Source organism: Semicossyphus pulcher, unplaced genomic scaffold, assembly GCF_022749685.1.
Source record: "Semicossyphus pulcher isolate SPU_LCO1_2020_fin unplaced genomic scaffold, fSemPul1.0.p SCAF_13, whole genome shotgun sequence".
Classification (NCBI taxonomy): domain Eukaryota; kingdom Metazoa; phylum Chordata; class Actinopteri; order Labriformes; family Labridae; genus Semicossyphus; species Semicossyphus pulcher.
This window is the reverse complement of record NW_027211637.1, coordinates 21,138,528-21,152,734: the sequence shown is the minus strand read 5'-3', so window position 1 is coordinate 21,152,734 and position 14,207 is coordinate 21,138,528. Positions and strand designations below refer to the sequence as shown.

At 42.4% G+C, this 14,207-nt stretch overlaps 1 protein-coding gene across 1 annotated transcript in view; it reads left to right on the top strand.

The window, feature by feature from the left end:
- Positions 1-14,207, top strand: part of slc12a5b (solute carrier family 12 member 5b) — a 32,228-nt gene that overhangs the window by 14,636 nt on the left and 3,385 nt on the right. The window contains exons 2-14 of the mRNA XM_069660695.1: positions 5,999-6,102; positions 6,229-6,369; positions 6,576-6,722; positions 8,631-8,685; positions 8,800-8,930; positions 10,541-10,788; positions 10,867-11,078; positions 11,164-11,331; positions 12,294-12,392; positions 12,533-12,590; positions 13,534-13,708; positions 13,811-13,929; positions 14,018-14,116. Of these exons, the coding sequence (XP_069516796.1) occupies positions 5,999-6,102; positions 6,229-6,369; positions 6,576-6,722; positions 8,631-8,685; positions 8,800-8,930; positions 10,541-10,788; positions 10,867-11,078; positions 11,164-11,331; positions 12,294-12,392; positions 12,533-12,590; positions 13,534-13,708; positions 13,811-13,929; positions 14,018-14,116 (1,756 nt within the window). The remainder of the gene's footprint in view (positions 1-5,998; positions 6,103-6,228; positions 6,370-6,575; positions 6,723-8,630; positions 8,686-8,799; positions 8,931-10,540; positions 10,789-10,866; positions 11,079-11,163; positions 11,332-12,293; positions 12,393-12,532; positions 12,591-13,533; positions 13,709-13,810; positions 13,930-14,017; positions 14,117-14,207) is intronic.

The following is a 14,207-nucleotide window of genomic DNA, read 5'->3' as shown; positions in this document are numbered from 1 at the left end:
GCAGGGCCACAAGGGTCAGGAGATGAGGGTAAAGGGATTGCTAGTTCTCCTGGTCTATGGGCCCCAGCAGATGTTGAAGCTATCCATTCAATTTGTCCATATAATTGTACTAATGTAGCACCAAATACCCACAGAAGTTATATCTAGACTGTACTCTATAAATGTCATCAATAGAAACTCAACAGGTAGAAACCTGGAGAAGAACCAGACTCTCAGGAGGACGGCCATCTGTCTCCACTGGATGAACTTGTCCACTCACGGTACTTTAATTAGGCCATTACTTCTTTCAGTCTAACGCATCCATCCATCCCTGCATATGCAGTTTTTTCGGTGCTTTAGAAATTTGATTTTTATGTGTGTGTCCGTGTGTGACGGACAACAGACAAAGAAATATAAAGAGGTCGTCCTGGGGCAGTAATTTACCGTGGACATGGTGAATGTTGGGGTCAGACGAGGCGGCTCGTCCCGATCCGACCTGCACATCACGGACAAAGAGTGTGTTACCGCTTCACATGTTCCCATCAGTAACCTCAAATACACTCACTGTGTCTGCTCCCAATGAGCTCATACAAATAATGTGCTTTCTATCTATTGCTATATCTTATTCCCACGTTTTGTATTGTTGTGGTGATGTTGGCGGTTTCAGTGGACGCTCTACATGACAGCTTTACGGATATTCTCAGGTGTGAGAAGCTTTTAAAGCTGAATAGATCAATCTTAAATGCTGTTCACACCGTTTAAACCCCTTAATTCTCTTTGGCTGCGGGACTTTATCTATGTAGGTCACTTTTTACCCTCTTTAATCTCCCGGCCAATGATTTCTTTGTGTTGTGTAATCCAAAGTAGACTGTTTTATGAGCTTTGATTTCATGAGACAGGCCGCACCCAGTCCAAAGTGTCCAGACAGACATGAAGATTGCTTTCCGGGGTAGTCTATCAACTTTAAGATGTTTCTTGAATTAGTGCCAGGTTCCATCTTTTAGCCGGTTATGAGCTCAAAAAGAGGCAAAAATCCCCGGGCAGAGCACTTCTGGTGTTATCACAGTCAAGCATGAAACCAAAAGTGTTTTCTTCTTCCTGTTTTACAGCCTCCAGGTAGATGCACAAGACCAGTTGACTCACTCTTTTTTTGTGCAGCGTCCCTCTTGCGCTGCATCAAAGTGCTTCAGAGAACAACAAAACAATCCCTACAGAAAAAAGATCAAATATCAGAAATATGCAGCAGTTAAGCTAATGACTTGACCGGCACTGATGGATGTGATCTGTGAGGCTCAAACTGAAAAAAAAAAGCATGTCTGCTGCATACCACAGTGCCATTAAGAGCTTTGTAAGTTGGCAGAAAAATCTTCCCAGGATATTTGAGAGGTGGGGCTTTTTGGTTTTGTTTTTTCATTACAGCTCAGGCATGATCTTCTTTATAATGTCTGAAGAGGGCTTTATAGACACCAGGCCAGAGCAATGCTGGCCTGGTGCTCGTAATGGGGCTGCACAGCTTCATGGCAGCATGGATAACTACACTTGTGCTGCAGCCAACAACGAATCAGTTGACGGGGAATCTATCAATGATAGTTCTAATAATGTATCACTTATTTCTGCCTGTTATCCAGTGAAACATTTAATTGTTTTCTGCTTTTCTACTGAACTCATAACTATCATGAAATATAAAAAGGTGTGTATCAGGATAGGTGTAACATTTGATAGCCAAGAGTTATTACTAGTAGCCATTTTCAAACTGGGAATATGTGTGCACTGCATGAGTGTAGGCCCACAAAAACAGCACTTTCATTGATTTGGTATAAAATACAGATTTTTTTTGTGGCTGGAAAGTGCAATTTGACTTGACAAATGTAGGGTCTTCACACTGCATGTCAGCAATTAAACAAATACTGCATCCATTTCTTTGTGCTCTTCGGAATCTGGGCATTAGGATTGACAAAAAGAGCGACAAAGAGCAGGTTCAATTCGATGGAAAGGATTCTGGAAAGTGTTCAGGATTACCACTGTGCAGACGGACTGCAAAAAACACTTCATTGTGTCGACATCTGCTTTCAGTTCTGTTCTCTACCTGTATGCATCCTGTATGCTAAAATACTAACTATTTCCATCTGCAGCCACTATTGGAATTTTGGAGATATCATCCAAACCAGCTCCCTACTTTAAAAATAAAGCTAAAAACTTGTCTTCACTTTAGCTATGACGAAACAGGCCTGAAATCATATTTTGCACTTTGCCACTTCTTTTTAATGTTTTATGATTGTTGCACTTAAATTTGATTTTATGAATTTTAATAATTCTACTGTCTTATTTTATTTGATCTGTTTTTAAATGGGTTTATATTTAAATCTTATTTTCCATTAACGATGACATTCCACTTCTGTCTTTAGCTGTGTCCCAATCCACGGGCTGCAGCCTTTGAAGGAGGCGCTACACGGAGGATGCTCCATCAAAGCACCGTTAAAGCCGAACTGAAATGAGACGGTCTGGTCTACCCTTAGGTCACCAAATGCCGCTCCTGTCGCCTAGCAACAGGTAGCAAGCGGGCTTACTATCTAGCATTACTAACGTTGCGTAAGTTAATCTATTTTAAAGACAATTTGTTTCAAGGGCCCTTTCGTTGTCTTAAACATATGTAACACTGGCTATTCGATTGAGTTTAAACCAAAAACGTTTACATTTTAAAGTTGATCCTCGGCCGTTCGAAAGTCCACCACTTGTTTGAATTGGCGCGCAATGCATCTCCGGATACGGTGGGCTGGGAAGGATGCACCCGATGGATCCTTCGCGGCCGGGGAAACCTTTGTCGGCCACATCTGAAGGAGACTTCGAATTGGGACAGCCTTCGACACGCTTCTGTTTGGAACCAGCTTCCAAAACTATGGTTTCATTATCATATTTCAGACTCATGCATTAGATCAAAGCAGAACAGAATCTGTTTTCATAGAAATATGAAGTTGCTTTATCAGACAACTTTGATGCAAACATCTACATGTTGCTGAATGACCCTTATTATATCAGAGTGTTACTGACAGAGACATCTCCAAATGCAGTTCGTGCAGAAATGAAGAAAACTAGATTGACAGGAAAATTAGACTGATGCTGTTTATAACCTCAGGAGATCAATTAGAGCGAGGCCTGCGGTTGGTTGTTTTTACTGCAAGGTCACTCGTGAGTGAACGATGAGGAGGGGCTGTGTGTGTTTTTTACAGCTTGTAAATGGACGATTATGATTGACAGCAGGGGGTAAAATACACATATTTAATAGCTCAGCATCAAAGTTTCAGGTACTATTTTTCTAAAGCAGAAGAGCTTTTATTGTGGAATGCAAGTTCTGCAGCGTAATGAAGGATGTTTATTACACAACACTCCCGTCCCACAGGAAATGTCTCAGAGCCGCCAGCAAGAACCCATCACTGCTTATCCGCTGACTTTGAGCCGCAGCGTCATTGCGTGATGAACATGGATTGTTTTAGCTGCTCTGTGAGGGTCTGCAGGCAGAAAACAGAGGTTAGGTACAGACTGTTAAGTTCATCTGCCCCCTCTGCTACATATCCATAAATAATACATTATGAAACAGATAATCAGATCCATAAAATGTGTAGAATATGTAAATGAAACAATATATTTTGTATTATAACAGAACTCCATCATTAAAAAGGTGATGTTATTCTCCTTAATAGCTTCGTGTAATTACATCAATCTTTAATTTCAAAATAAAAGCCATCTTTTATTGACAGCATGAGATGCAGCAATTACCGCCCCCTCGCCTTTCAGTTGACCCCACGCCCCCTAAACATCCAGAAAGCAGTGATATAAACATCTTACACTTCACAGAATACAGTGTGCCTCACACACACAGTCATATCGTCACATACACACATGTGAGGATACACACAAACACGCACACACACACTCACAAAGACATTTAGAAAAAATGGTTAAATCGCAATTTTTTAAAAGCTGATTTCGCTCTAAGCCGCGAGCTGAAATGAGCTTTAAATGCAGATTTAAAAATCATGCTGGATTACAGAATACTCAGGTGGTCGGCTTCAACATCGGCTAAACTCCGAGCAGGAGCAGAAATAAAAGCTGCTAGGAGGATAGAAAACACAGTTTGAGTCTCATAATAACAGGTAACAAACAGGTGTTGATTATTGTCTGATAATGCACAGCCTGAGAAACACAAAGAGATCACACTGATTATGAAGAAGTCAGCAGGAGAGTGGCCGTAAATTGTTCAGATATTGATAAAAAGCTGATAAAAGCTCTGATCCTTCAAGCATCTCAACATCGCCCTCAAATTAAAATGCTTTCTAATCCAATTGAAAAGGCAAAAGGCTCCTTTCGCAGTCGGCCGGTCGGAGGATTATGTGCTGCGTGAGAGCAGTTCAGCTGCGATCTGACTCTTTGCTCTGAAGATTAGTGTGTGAAGCGGCTGCAGCGCGGGCGACTTCATTATGTTTCACTCATCAGGTGCTGCAGGACGTCCCTCGACGTGCCTCTTATTACTACTTCTCATTCTCAGAATGCAACTCTATTCGCAATAATTTGCAGTGTTTTATAGGAAATGCCAAGCTGGTCTTTAATCTTTCCCAGAATGCATTGTGTATATGCAATAGTGCTGTTTTAATGGGAAACAGGATGTCAGAGTTTTGCTGATTGCTGAGAGTATTGTGTTACAGTGTGTGTCCCATAGAGGTCAGGAGTGTCTGCATGTGAATGTTAACAGAAGACAGTCACAGTGGATTAAAGAGGAAGTGCTCACATTGCAGACTTAATCCTGTAAACACAGGGTGACATTAAAACTGATATGACTGCCTGTAGTTTCAGTGTAATGACTCTGCTCTGGTTTGTGAGTCACTATGGCTTCTGAAAACATAGACTGGTAATGATTACTTAGTAACTGGAAGAGTTGGAGCTGCTCTGGTAAATATTCTTCTACAATCAATCAAGTGTTACCTGAAAAGTATTACTTCTCTTGTAGCATCTTTGAGCTCATTGTTTTGGTTTTCTTGCTCACAGCTTAACTGTTTATATTCCCGCTCACAGCTCTCATCAACGTCCTTTCAAAACAAAGGCAGTTGTTTTCAGTGGCAAAACTCCAAACATCAGACATTCATAATGAGCAACTAGGTGGTGAACATAGCAAATATATCTGGCTAAAGAGACAGATATTTTTCTCAGGAGTTGGTGGAGACCAAAAACAGAGCTGAAAGAGATTTTACATGGTCGCCTGAAACTCGATTCCAAATATGATAATATTGTTCTGTATTTGCGGGTTTGTAAATTGGCAACTGATTGCTGACACATTCATCTCACAGAATACAAATATAAATACAGTTTCATTCAGTGCATCGACACCAACGTGTTCTTCAACTCTTTAAAATGTAGTGGTAAAACTCTTTATAAGAAACCTTAGCAAGAGAAATATCAAGTGTTACCTGATGCTAATCTCTCTATACATGCAGTCAATTAAATGTCAGTAAAACCTCATCCTGCTGAAATGTCTACAAACCAAAAAGCTGGTAACATTTTAACCCTGTGTATTTCAAGGTGAGTCATCCTGTCCATCCTGCAAGCGGATTGTTCACAGTGTGATTCCAAGCAATGTGGACAATGCTGTGATTTCACACTGAGCACAACTTACATAGGTTAAGTTTGTTTGTGTTTTTGTTTTAGACGGAAAAAATAACTTTTAGCCTGTAGCAGCCTGTGTAACGAGGAGGCCCTGATGCACTGCAGCAGGTCTTTAGTTCTCGTCTGAGGCAGCCTGAGCACAGTCTCTCCTGGGTCTCACATGAAGGAAGGCAGGTTGAACCAATCTGCTGTTACAGTGACACATTATAATTTAACATGAGTGGAAGGCAGCATGGCCAATGCCGTCAGAACAACCATGAGCCTGACTGGAATGCAATCAGGCCAAAATAATGTCGCTTAACAATTTGTTCTTGACCTTTGACCTCACTCACTCTTGAACTTTCTGGACGTTGTTGTGTTTCAGGCGATGGGAACCCCAAAGAGAGCAGTCCTTTCATCAACAGCAGCGCAGCCAGCGACGCAGAGAAGAGCCAGCAGTATGACGGCAAGAACATGGCTCTGTTTGAGGTGAGGACAGATTTCACAACCCCTCCATAAAACATCTGGGATGTGAAAGCGCTCCTGACTGCTGTTCAACACATTTAAATCCGGAGTTTTGATTTGTCTGCGTGTGTCTGCGTGTGTTTTCTGCAGGAGGAGATGGATACCAGTCCAATGGTGTCCTCTCTGCTCAGCAGTCTGGCAAACTACTCCAACCTGCCGACGGGCAGCAAGGAGCACGAAGAGGCCGAGAATAACGAGGAGGGGGCGCGTCCGTCGAAAAAGCCTATAAAGGTAGTCAACGATGTGTTTGTTTTCTTCTTCTCCATTTCTTCACAGTGAGAGTTGGAATCATTTCATGGATTTAAAAGGGCAAATAGATTAACGGAGAACAACAAAGCAAACAAATGACAGATATGAACCCCCATTAAAATAGATCTAGTCTGAACGGTAAGACGCACAAACGTTGTCTTCTCTCTCTCCTTGTTTGTGGTTCTCAGGCTCCTCAGCTGGGCACTCTGATGGGCGTGTACCTGCCGTGCATCCAGAACATTTTTGGAGTCATCCTCTTCCTGCGGATGACCTGGATGGTCGGGATCGGAGGCGTCTTTGGCTCCTTCATAATCGTCTTCATGTGTTGCTCCACGGTGAGTAAAAGTGCGGGCGTCCCTGCTGTCGTATTTCTGTTGTGCAACACGACTGTGGTTCTCTCAGAAAACAGCTGCTGCATTAAAAGGTCCCTGTGAAACTTAATACAAACGCTATAAACATCCGTCCCCATGGTTGTATAAGATTAAGTGCTTCCTCAGCACACACACACTCACTCAATGCGGTTTCTATTTAAACTAAAACAGGATGTTTAATTACAGATGCTGAAGGTGACAGAGCGAAATCTGGCAATAAACATAACACCATCACCACAGTTTTACTGTTTGCTGCTAGAAATGAAGGGTTGAGCATGCTGGAGCGTCCTTTTCAAACGCCTGCTGTGTGGTCAGGAAAATTCCCAGCATTCCTTGAGGGATTCAGTAAAACTGTAAAAATAACTCACTAATAAAAATCAAATAAAAGGTGTCAAGTAGCTTTATTTCCACTAAAATTCCTCCTTAGCACTAAAAAGACTTAAAGCCGGCCTTCACATGATCATGTTTCTGTCGTGTGCAGAAAAGGACAGGCTTTGAATGTAGGACCGCTGTGTGTTCCTGCAACGACATCTTGCATCCTGCTTCCATTAAAATCTGTTTGTTTATGTCATCATGCACAAATCCTGGTGACCTAAGGAGGTCTTAATGCTTCAAACGTAGTTTATTTTGGTTCATAAACAAGTGCGGGATTTTGGAGGATTACCTGAAGTAGCAGGACCCTCAGTCATTGTTCAAAGAGGGTTCTGGTGGATTCATCGACCTCCACGGTGTAGGCATGGAGCATAGCTAGAAGCACCATAATATGAAATGCAACAACTGCAGAAAGTTCTGGTTTAACATTTTTTATTATAGGATACTGTGCATGTTCCAATAGTCTGCGCTCGATCAAGAACAGAGTTAAGTTTCACTGTGGTGGTGGTGAAAAGTAAAATTTTTATTACTCTTTTATTTTGACACATTTTTGGGTTAAGAGGATTCAGATTTTTATACTTCAGATGAGTTTGGAAAGAGAAGGAAGTAATGAAGGAAAGACAGTGATGAATAACAGAAGGGCGGAGGGCATAGGACAGTGGATAGAGTCGGGAATGTGGGAAGAGAGAGAGAGGGGATGGCATGCGGCAAAGAGCCGAGGGTTGGAGTTGAGCCCCGAGGGCTGGGCCTCTGTGCATGGGGCACACTCTTAAACCACTGAGCTAAACTGGTGCCCCTCATAGAGCACTTTTAAACATGTTATAATATCCGTCACAATTAAGTGCAAGTTTACAGGAAATACTACATAATCTCACATTGTTTTAAATTGCATATTATAAGATTAGGTTGATAGGAGGGATTTAAATGAGGATCTGCTTTGTAGATCTTTGCAGGATCGAGTTTGATTGGTTTAAATGTCCATGTGGGAATTATTAAAGGTCTCAGGCTACACTCTTATTAAAAGTTATATAGTCAGACGTTTAAACCTGCCATTTAGGTGATTATTTAAATTCTAAAATACATTAAGAAAAATAGCAACAATATAGAAAAGCTCATTTTAGTTTAATGAAATCTTTTATTGGATCTTTTGTGCTCAGCAGCTGTAGTAGTGAAAAAGTAGTTCCCTCTGAATATAGAGGAATAATCGTTCTAAATTAGCATACAGATTACTTATATCTGTTTTTACTTGTTCTCACCTCCTTTCATCCTGCGGCTGCGTCGGAGTATCACTGAAGGGACAGTATGTGCCTAACCAGCCGTGTACTCATCCCTGCCACGAACCATTCAAAGCGACCGCATGAGTCAGACTACTGTGCTGCTGGATGTTGTTCTCCCATCATCCCCCTCGGTTCATCAAGGCCTCGCTGTCGGCCATGTTTAATTTGACGCTCCCACCTGCTGCCGCTCAGACTCTGCTCTGTCCCCCCTGCTCTGTTTCAGACCATGCTCACAGCCATCTCCATGAGCGCCATCGCAACAAACGGAGTCGTTCCGGGTGAGTGGATGTCTGCGGGGGTGCATTAGTGGGTTTGTGTGTGTGTGTGTGTGTGTGTGTGTGTGTGTGTGACAGAACAGTGCTCTGACTCTTATGTGTGTGTGTGACTCACAGCTGGAGGTTCATATTACATGATCTCTCGCTCCCTGGGGCCTGAGTTCGGTGGAGCTGTTGGGATCTGCTTCTACTTGGGCACCACTTTTGCAGGTGCCATGTACATTCTTGGATGTATTGAAATCCTGCTTGTAAGTAGCCTTTATTATCAACTCGCTCACATATTTATTGATAAGTTTATTATCTTTTTCCACCTTGTTTTTTTATATATAGGCCTTTTTCCACTCACGTATTTTCACGTCATAGCAGGGAGCGTACAGGTGTAATTGATGACTTTATCTAAAGCTAAATAAAACAGCATCTATTCATTATGAGCGCTATTTTAAGCTTAATGTTAAATATGTGATCATATATTTTAGATTTAAAGAACTAAAGATTTGTGTGATGATATTAATGGGGACACTTTTTTATTCATTTATTTAAGTGTCACTGGTGATTTTTATGCCTTCAGATTAGTAGAAGAAGGAAAGTAATGAACGACAACAGAAGAAGTGGAGACGATAGCAAAATGTTACCCAGATTTTATGACTTCAATTCATCTTATATTTCAAACCAATAAGTTACTGCATAAATAGGATGAATAAAAATAATCCTTAATTATATGACATCTTAAAAATCCAATTAACAAAAGTCCTTCAACAAAGAAATTGGTGTAATAAAAGAAAAAAGGTTACAATAAAGTGAAATTTAGCAGAACAAATATGGAAATAAGCTCCATTTTTAACAACATTCTAAATGAGGATTTTAATACGGAAGCCCTAAAGGGACACCTCGACTTATTTATCTTGTTTCAGCCAGATGATCATAACTCGTATCCCCAAAGTTGCAAAAGTACAAAGTACAAGAAGAAGACTCTATGGACATGCATTAATGCAGAGATGTCAGAGTGACACATGGACATGCACCCCGAGCAGTTGGGGATTCAGTGCCTTGCTCAAGGGCAATGACACGGCACCTCTCCAGCTACCAGTCCCAATTTCCATGTGTGGTCCGTACCGGGACTTCAACCGGCCACTCTCCGGTTCCCAAGCCAAGTCCCTACAGACTGAGCTACCGTCTACCCAGGCTTAATTTACCTCATTAGTGTGTGCGGCAATGGCAGCATGGCATGTCGTGGTTTGTGATATCACAGTGACCAGCCTGTTGTTTCCTTCTCTAGATAACCAAAAATGTATCCCGTTATCAAGAGAAAAACAAGCGTTGTTATCTCGAGATGATGAGATAAATAAGTGGAGATCTCGAGAAAACAACCAGAATTTACTTGTTATCACAGGAAAACGAAGTAAATAAAATGTATGGATGCATGTCCGCTCAGGGCTTCCGTAGGATCTGGCTTGAGGTGGCCTGATTGCTTTTAAGCCTTACAGCATTTATTATCAATTATTATTTAACCTCTCTGTTAAAGATGTCATCACATATTTTCAATGGAAATACCCCTATATTTATTTTATCTCTTTTATTCACAAATGTCTCCAATTTTTATGCCTTCAAAACAGTTAAGAAAGGAAAGAGAATGTTACTTTGCTTTACTTGCAAATGTTATAGTTTATAATGAAACTGTATAAAAGCTAAAATTACAGGCACACTTAAAGTCTGTTATCGGGTGATAAGCAACTCAAATCAATTCACTTTTTGATTCCAGGTCAGTTTTGGATGACCAAACTTCTCCACCATACTCCACCACATCTCGTCACATCCTCTTCCCTCTCCATCCTGTCCCTCCACATCTCCATCCTGTCAGATTTATATTGTTCCTCAGGCGGCCATCTTTAAGATTGAAGGCCTGGAGGGGCCGGAGGCGGAGGCCGCTCTCCTCAACAACATGCGGGTTTACGGCACCATCGTTCTGAGCTTTATGGCGCTGGTGGTGTTCGTCGGGGTCAAGTATGTGAACAAGCTGGCGCTGGTGTTCCTCGCCTGTGTCATCCTCTCCATCCTGTCTGTGTACGCCGGAGTCATTAAGACCGCCCTCGACCCCCCTGCGTTCCCGTAAGTGACACGAACATTCGCGGCGGAGTGTCACCGGCGATGATTCTAGTTTGTGACGATTGTTGGCTTTCTCCACAGCGTCTGCCTCCTGGGAAACCGCACTCTTCTCTCCAAAGGATACGACATCTGTGCAAAGGTGATCGAAATAGACAACGACACCGTCACCACCAAACTGTGGAGGACCTTCTGTGACTCTGACAGCCTCAACGCCACATGTGACGATTACTTCACCAACAACAACGTCACAGAAATTCAGGGTATCCCCGGGGTCACGAGTGGCATCCTGGCAGGTGAAAGACACTTTATCAATATGAAAGACAGCACCCTGTAAGGATCAAACCCCCTCACACACTTAAATTCTCCTCTGTCTTTTAGAGAACCTGTTTGGGAACTACCTGGAAAAAGGGATGTTCCTGGAGAAGCGTGGGCTTTCATCTGCGGCGGATCCAGACAGTCCTGCACCTGGCTCCAACCGCTACGTCCTGGCTGACATCACCAGCTTCTTCACCCTGCTGGTCGGGATTTACTTCCCATCTGTCACAGGTTAGTATATGACGGGCTCGTCGAGATCGTGGTTGTTTTTCTGCGATACAGCAGAATTTTTTCACAGTAATCCAGAAGGTTGTGTCTGAAATCACTGACTCATTCACTCCTCTGATGAAGCAACCATGACATATGACAGACTCTGCACTTCCCCTCAGCTCTTCTGAATAATAAGCAACCTTCTAATTTGTTATTTGGGTTTTATTTTGTTACAATTTTGCAAATCCGAGGAACGAGGAACGAGACAAAATTCTTCCAGTAGTGTCACACTCTCCTAGTGCCCACAGCCTAATGGAGTATTACAAAGGTCAGTTTAAAATATGGCCCCAGGATCAGAGACGGCGTACTCCGGTCAAGCCTGCTTTTCTCTGTAACGTTCTTATCTGCTTTTATTCCCCTCTTGGGGTTTTGTGGCACTTCGTTAAGCTCCTACAGCTATCAGCCTTTGCCTTTTCCAACTGTTAACAATTAACAAACGCTTCACTCCCGTTACCATAAAAAAAAAAAAGACCTTCCTACTACCGTCCCTCAGGGGAGGAGGCCATCTGTCTGCACTCACTCTGGCTTTTATTACCTGTCTGCTCTGTTGTATTTTCATGCTCGTATGCATTAAAAAGTCCCTTTGATCGCACAATAAATCTTTGGTAACAATAAATTATCAGGCAAAAGTTCACTTGGTTAAAGGTGAAAAAAGAGTTAACGGGATTTATGCACCCTTTACTTTTTTTTGTAGTTCCAGCTTGCATCAGGACCTTTGATTTATCGAAATGTGTGTTATGATGTTAGATCATTCCTAAGATATATCTTTCCAAAGCAGAGATGTTCGCACAGAGATCCTGACTGTTGTGACACTGGAGATATTACTCCAGCAGGCAGAGGGAAAAAGAATAGATAAATATTACCTCCCCGTGCAGATGTAAAAGCACAAAGCTCCTGATGTGTTTAATCTCCTCCTCTCTCAGGTATCATGGCCGGCTCCAATCGTTCAGGAGACCTGCGCGATGCTCAGAAGTCGATCCCCATCGGCACGATTGCTGCCATCACGACCACGTCGACTGTGTGTATCCTTCACCGAGCCGGGGTCGATAAAAGAGAAACTGTGTGGATCTGAAAGTGCTGATTGATGACTTTTATATTATAAGTTGTCAGAATGTTTTGATGAGATATTTCCAACGGTAAATTTCCTAACAGTTTTCCTCAGACATTTCCTGTGTGGTGCTGTTCGGTGCCTGCATAGAAGGAGTCGTCCTGCGAGACAAGTACGTCTGTGTTTGTGAATTTTCACACAAATGTATTCATAATATTTTCTCTCTCTTTTTATTTAATGTTTTTACGATCCGTATCCATTCACCATCCCTTTCCAACAAAAAGGTAGATACTACATACACTAGTAAGATGGTGTTATTTATTGTTTCGACCCTCTTCAAAGCTTTACATTTCAAAAAGACAATAAAGCAATTTTTCCCAAGCAAAGCAAAGCAAAATAAAATAACTGAATCCTTAAATACTTCTCCTTACACACCACAACCTGGTTTCTAGCAGGTCATTACTTCTCTCAATCCTTGCCTGGTCCTGGTCTCTTGGACGATTAAAAGGCTGTTTGTTTGTATTTTTGAACCTCCTCAGAATCAAAGCTACCGTTAGGATCCATATTTAATACTGTTTAACGTGACCCTGGTTTGCCACTCTCCCTTATGTGACTTCAAATCCCATCGGTCTTTTCTCTGAGGAGGATCATCCCCCCCCGTCCCCACAGTTCATAGCTTTGTTCTGGAATTTGTCTCGTCACATTTGACAGGGAAAGAAGTACGAAGTAGGTGCACTTTGAAAGTTAAAAAGTAATTCAGCCTCTGTAAGGATATCAAGGATGTTTAAAGTAATGCCAGCAACACGAAGTGATGGGTTTCATTGAGTATAACATCTGTATATGGACTTGGTCGTGTAACCTTAGGTGGGGGATTTCATTATACTGACTCCGGGAACATTAAACATTTGATCATGGAAAGAACATTGCTTGGAGCTGAAACCCCCTTTAATGTGTCACATTAAGGAGGATGCTGAACAGAACACCCTGGGAACAGAGACACACTCCCTTTTTTCCGTGGACATAAAACTCCCTCTGACAGTAACTCCAGATGTTTATGTATTTAAATCACTTGCAGATAATTCAGCGGAGCACGTTGTCTTCGTCTCACTCCACAGGTTTGGTGAAGGTGTCAATGGTAACCTGGTGATTGGGACACTGGCATGGCCGTCTCCGTGGGTCATTGTGTTCGGCTCCTTCTTCTCCACCTGCGGAGCGGGTCTCCAGAGTCTCACTGGAGCTCCACGTCTCCTGCAGGCCATCTCTCGAGACGGCATCATCCCGTTTCTTAGAGTGAGTACACATGTAGCTTAAGGCCGACGGAGACAAAAAGTACTTTCTCTTCAGGAGAAGTGGTAAAATGTGATTTAATTTAACCCATGTTTATTGCTGCAGGTGTTCGGGCATGGCAAAGCTAACGGGGAGCCCACCTGGGCCCTGCTGCTAACTGCTAGCATTTGTGAGATTGGCATCATTATTGCCTCCCTGGATGCAGTCGCACCCATCCTCTCCATGTAAGCACGCTGCGACTTGTAACTTTCACACACATTTCTCTGTTTAAGTCTCCTCATCGCACCTTTTTGTCGCTCCTTCTCTCTGTAGGTTCTTCTTGATGTGCTACATGTTTGTCAATCTTGCCTGTGCGCTGCAGACTTTGCTGAGGACGCCAAACTGGAGGCCACGCTTCAAGTTCTACCACTGGTGAGTTTGTGTGTCAAAAACGTAACAACATCAGGGCCTTTGAATGTGTGTGTTTTGTGTTGTTTGAAATGTTAGCAAAGGGGGAAATTGG